Source organism: Limulus polyphemus, unplaced genomic scaffold (genome assembly GCF_000517525.1).
Source record: "Limulus polyphemus unplaced genomic scaffold, Limulus_polyphemus-2.1.2 Scaffold3011, whole genome shotgun sequence".
Classification (NCBI taxonomy): Eukaryota; Metazoa; Arthropoda; class Merostomata; order Xiphosura; family Limulidae; genus Limulus; species Limulus polyphemus.
The window spans coordinates 105,901-112,366 of NW_013668621.1; the positions used below are offsets into that span (position 1 = coordinate 105,901).

At 33.4% G+C, this 6,466-nt stretch overlaps 1 protein-coding gene across 1 annotated transcript in view; it reads right to left on the reverse strand.

The window, feature by feature from the left end:
* Positions 1 to 3,149, reverse strand: part of LOC106468448 (alpha-crystallin B chain-like) — a 16,845-nt gene extending 13,696 nt beyond the window's left edge. The window contains exons 1-2 of the mRNA XM_013928875.2: positions 2,996 to 3,149; positions 1,553 to 1,936 (exon numbers count right to left, since the gene is read on the reverse strand). Of these exons, the coding sequence (XP_013784329.1) occupies positions 1,553 to 1,936; positions 2,996 to 2,998 (387 nt within the window). The 5' untranslated portion in view covers positions 2,999 to 3,149. The remainder of the gene's footprint in view (positions 1 to 1,552; positions 1,937 to 2,995) is intronic.
* Positions 3,150 to 6,466: the final 3,317 nt, after the last annotated feature.

A 6,466-nucleotide genomic window follows, 5' to 3' on the forward strand; every position in this document is an offset into this window, starting at 1 on the left:
CGATACCCGTGGTGGGCAGAGCACAGATAGCCCATTGTGAAGCTTTGTGCTTAATTACAAACAAGCATCTTAAGATACGATATTTACTTAAGGGTCAATGTACTGTACATTAGAGGATAACAGATACTGTCTATGTTGATTTTAAATGTAAAATATGATAACTTAGTCAGTTAAAGGAAGTAAGAATTGTTTCACTGCCTTTTATCTTGGAGAGCCCATCATTCGTTCTACATCTCCATTTCTTTCTGCTTTAACTGACAGAATGTTCTTGAAAGGAACGTGAGCTTGTTAAAACCGGCCATAATCTATTCTTACTCATTCCGTTTCTACTCTTAAGCATGCCAGCTAGCTGGAACGTATTACTTTCAGACGGAGCTGCGTGTGGCTCGTTGATGGGTTTTAACAACAATTACGCGTTTTCGTGACAATGTTAATAACGATTATTAGTTTCTATGACAACCTTCGAATGTTCTTCTAGTTGTACAGTTCCAAACTCTATTTCGCAACGAAACAGTATAAAGTTTTATGTCAAAATAAACAAACAAGTTTCAGTTGTAAGACTAATACTGACCGGTCGGACTTTACAGGGCAACTACAACTGACGTCACTATTGTATCCAGTGTTTCTAGTTTTGTTGTTGTTACTCACAGGTCCACTAGGCAACCCAAGCGTAGCAACGATAGAAAAAATTCTTTGTTACTATGAACATATATTCCAATCAATACGCTTATTTACACTGTATCTAAAGTAATACGTCTTAATCAAAAGTCAATGTAATCACGTATACTAAAAGCAATTATATTTAAGTATTTCATCATAACCTATAATTTTTTAAAGCAGACCAAAAAAATAAATTATCTTTTGCCTTTCAACGTGTTAATTTGCCAATCACTGATGTCCTTTTTACTCACCTATATGAATCACAGTGTAATAAAGTTTATATCTAAAAATAATACTCCCCATTGTCTCAGCGGTAAGTCTGAAGGCTCATAACACTAAAAACTGGGCTTCGATATCCGTGGTGGGAACAGCACAGATAACCTATTGTGTAGCTTGTGCTTAACAACAAACAACTAAAGATAATTCAACAGAACTATGGTCCATAATTTCTCCATTGTGATCATGTCTTTCAGAAGTAAGGTATACTCTGTTGTTTCTTCAATGTTACTTTCATTCGAAGTAGTGGTTAGAATGATTAATATATCTATTTTTACTATGTTTCATTTTATTATATTTTCAATATGTATAATGTATTTTGCATTTATAGTTCAGTATATGGATTTAGGGTTAACCTAAATCTCCTAAGTTAGCCGAACCTCATCAGTTATTATTGGGTTTACGGCCGAAAAGATCGTTAACAATGTAGTATAACCTTATAAGTAAAAATATAAGAAAATTTTATTTTATTATCTATACTCATAGCTAGTAGGTAGGTTCCTCTGATCGAAAGTTAATATCAATAATGCTTAAGTGATGGGGCTGTTTTCCAGAACCTGCTGGAGCCAGGTATAAAACTGGGTTCTTATACTAGAATTGGGGTCTAGTAGCCTACCTGAAGGCGGTTGTCCACAGTCTTTACCACGATTTCCTCAGGGGTGTACTCAGATACGTCAAATCGCAACTTCAATTCTTTACCCTCATCACCTTCTTGAATAAGAGGAGATTTGAGCCCGTCCAACCAGGTTCGTAGTTCAGACTTATGCGTGGTGCCCTCGTTGGATGTCTTTGATGTATGCATGGTGCTAGTACGTTGAGTTTGGCTGGTACTAGTGAAAGAATCGCGTTCACGGTCCAGCAGTTGTGACCGGAACTTGGTCATCTCCTCCTCCATCCGTTTCATCTCGTCATCAAAACGCTCTCGGATGGAGCTGAATTCCTGATCGATAATGTGGGAGTCTGTTTTGAGGATGGGGAGTTTTCTTTCTGAGCTGGTCATCTGTGAAATAGAATAAAGGAGAAATACTGAGGTTTCTTTTTGACAAAAACTATACAATAAACTAAGTTTTTTTATTGTGAAACATAATATTGACGGACACAGAAACCTAATATATGTAAACATGTGAACGATCTCCAATAGTCAACCAGTTGTTTAGATAATTAATTTGGTCGTGTAATAACAACCAGCTTTCCAGGCAAGTTTTCTGGTCTTTCAATGAATAGCCAGCTTCCTATGTCAATCAAATATCCAATCGTCAATAATTAACAAATTTTCTAGACAATTATGTGAATGTCCTATAAATAACCCCCCTTTCCTATCCAGTAGATCAAATAATTATCCAGCTTACTAGGTAAGTTATCAAATTGTACATAATTAACAAGCTTTCTGGGCAAGTTTGCCAATAATTAGTTTACTTCCTAAGTAAGTTATTTCGTTAGCCCAATAATTAACAAGCTTTTTAGGCAAGTTTGTCAATAATTAGCCAACATTCTAGGTAAGTTATTTCGTTAACCCAATAATTAACAAGCTTTTTAGGCAAGTTTGCCAATAATTAGCCAACATTCTAGGTAAGTTATTTCGATAATCCAATAATTAACCAACTTTTTGGTAGCGCAGCGATTTTTAGTTGAATCATGAAGTTTTTACAGTCGTAAGTTTTGTCGAAAATTTTAAGTTCTGTAGGGGAACTAGACGTTTCATGTATAAGATTAGTATTTTTGTAACATATATGTAACTTGAACATGAAAAAAAGTACTTCAGAAACAGATTTTACGGGCTAAAAGTATTGAATAATTATTTAGTTCGGTTCTGGAGTATATTTAACTTAGAGATAACCAAGAAAGCTCATTTTGTATGCGGAATTAACCCTATGGGATCACAATATTATTCTAGGTAGCGATTATTATAAAGAATTTTGTAAAGCAAACTTTATTTATAAAATACCTTATTTTTAAAATAATTCTACGCACAGATGGAAATAGTACAAAGTTTAACGAATAATTTGAAAGGAAATAAATTAGGTGTAAGACAAAACAAATTACAAAAACTTTTACTCACCATTGTTTAATATTGCTAATGATAAAATTACGTGGATGTTCCAACTTTTGCAGGCTTAGCAGAACGTTTTCCAATAACAATAGATAGCTTGAGTCTAAACGAATTCTTCGCTTACACGTCGTTGCAGAACTGAGTATAAAATGCCGCTGAACGAATACACATATATATAGAATACTTACGTGGGAGAATCGCATATGACGTCACTTACCATAGCCTAAAAATTACATATAGACTCAGCTCTAACTCCCCTCCCCCCCTTGTGAATCACATCTGGTGAAATAGCGTAATACGCAACTCTAAAGGCATTGCGCATGCTCAGAAACCGATATGTGTTTAACCTTCGCATTTCTAATTTCTTATTGGCTGCTTAGTTCTGTGACGTAAAAGCAAGTACTCATGAAGAGGAAGATAAAAATGTTTCTAAGATGTACTCACTGTTTATCCCACTATTTTTGGCATTAAACGTTGCTACTGTGTTTTTTTTAAGGAGACACAATTTTCGGCAACAGACTCATTGTGTAAGCGATGATACATTTGAAGAAAGAAAAAAGCACGATTATAGAAGACTGAGAAATCTTTATTGAAGAGAAGATTGGTTCATCTTAAATACAAAATAACTTCTATGTTCTATCTTCAGTCTCATATTTCTTAAATGCAGTTTCAGGTTATTAGGACTATAGAACATATTTACATATTTACATGTGATCTTGAAGCCACAGTACAGACAGCAACGCTATATTTGGTAGACAGAAACATGTGTGGTGAAGTTACGAAAAATAAATAAAGATTATTCTAGTGTCGCTATGAATAAGAGGTGAACCTGTGTGGATTACACATATTTAGGGAACCACTTGTCAGATGTTAAATGTGACTGGTAACCCTCCCCGTAAGAATAGCCATAAGATAAAAACGTACATACTAAACGGGCACTACTGCCTCAGTGTATAAAATATACATACTTAAAGAGGTTTAAAAACACATATATATGTTTGACATTTTTTTGATAAACCGGAGGAAAGGAATAGATAAAAACTTAGAACTTTTAGAAAGTCTATAATTGTGGAAGACGTTCAACGTCGTGAACATAGCTTTAAATCCATTAGACAAAATACATAAGATACCTCAGAAAATAGTCAAAACAAAAATTTCTAGTGTTCCTCCTGACGAAACAACGTCGTTCTCAAAATGTGTGAAAAAGCGGATGTGTTTTGTTTTTTTACTCAGAACAGTTGTAGATAAAACGTTTGACTATAAAAAACACACACACACGCAGAAATGTGTTTACACACACAAAAACGTAGAAAGAATTTTGGTGCATGAAATATTGGAGAAATGTGTTTACTCAGTAATACGTAAATAGAATGTTGAGCTATAAATAAAATAACAATGAAATGTTCATTCACTACAACTGTAGCAAGAATGTTGGTTTATAAAATAACAATAAAATGTTCATTCGTTACAACTGTAGCAAAATTTTTGGTGTATAAAATAACAAAGAAATTCACTCATCACAACTGGAGCTAGAATGTTGGTGTATAAAATAACAAAGAAATTCACCCATCACAACTGGAGCTAGAATGTTGGTGTATAAAATAACAATGAAATGCTCATTCACTATATTGTAGCTAAAATGTTGGGGTATAAAGCAACAATCACTTACTACAACTGTAGCTAGAATGTTGGTGCACAAAATATTAATGAAATGTGTTTGTTCAATACACCCATAGTAAAAATCTTGGTCTATACAATTGTAGATATAATTTTGTTCATAAAATAGAAATGTGTTTAGTCAATAAACTGTAGGTGAAATATTGATTCTATAAAATAGCACAGAAACATGTTCATATAATACACTTATATATAGAATATTTGTGTAAAAATTAACACTAGAATGTGTTTAGTCAGTATTGTGTAGGTGAAATATTGGTTCTATAAAATAACATGTGTTTACTCAGTTTAAGTTACTCAGTTACTCAGGTTAAGTACAGTTTAAGATATAACATTAGTCATAAAAGTAACTGAATTTTCTTAGTCCGATCACTACGCTTTATTATGTTCAGGTTGGTCTGACCGAATATGGAATGTGGTATTTAAAAATACTGTGCTACTGTCTTACGACAAATATAATTTATTATAGTCATGCTTCGCCAGCTTGGAGCTGTACACACCATAAACATCATTCTATCAAATGGCTTATATAAATAACTTTCAAACTATTACTACGTTTGTTGTAATCTAGCCAATCTGATGAGTTCTGGTATTGAGCGAAACGCGTCGTCGATAAAGGATATGGCAGATACAGTGCTTGAAATACAATTATATGCTATTCTTCTTGGAAAAAACCTAAGGCACTGTAAAAATAATGTTGTGCTTAGAAACATAATAGACCTAACATTATTGTCTTATAACAAATACAGTAATAACGAATATGATAATAATCATAGGAATATGACTAATCAGTACAAATGTAAATATAATACTGGTGTATAAAATAATGCAGGACCGTGTTCACTTAGTAAAACTGTAGATATAATACTGGTGTATAAATAACATATAAACTGCTCACTTAATAAAACTGTGAATACGGTACTGGTGTATAAAATAACATAAACTGTTCACTTAGTGAAACTGTAGATAAAATACTGGTGTATAAAACAATGCAGGACCGTGTTCACTTAGTAAAACTGTAGATAAAATACTGGTGTATAAAACAATGCAGAAACTGTTCACTTAGAAAACTATAGATACAGTACTGGTATGCTAAGTAACACAGAACGTGTTTACTCAGTACAACTGTAGATTGTTTGTTTGTAATTAAGCACAAAGCTACACAATGGGCTATCTGTGCTCTGCCCACCACGGGTATCGAAACCCGGATTCTAGTGTTGTAAGTCCGCTGACATACAGCTGTGCCTCTGGGAGGTAAAACTGTAGATACAAATTTATGTATAAAATAACACATAAGGTGTTTACTCCATAAAGCTGTAGATACAGTACTGATGTACAAAGTAATACAGAAATATGTTGACTCTGTACAGCTATGGGAAGAACCTTGATTTATAAAATAATTCTAAAAAGTGTTGTGGTAGTGATCATAGTTTTCAGTTAAGTTTGCTTATTGTGAATACATTGAGGTTCTAGTTGTAAATTAACGATTAAGCAAAAGATTTGTTGCAGGCTGTTGATTCAAGTGACGAAACATGCTCACTCTTGGTGATTTATTATACTTGTTACCACCGAAGTGAATTACATACTTCTATAATACACATACTTCTATAATACAGGTACTTGTTACCACCCAAGTGAATTACATTCTTCTATAATACAGGTACTTGTTACCACCCAAGTGAATTACATACTTCTATAATACAGGTACTTGTTACCACCCAAGTGAATTACATTCTTCTATAATACAGGTACTTGTTACCACCCAAGTGAATTATATACTTCTATAATACAGGTACTTGTTAC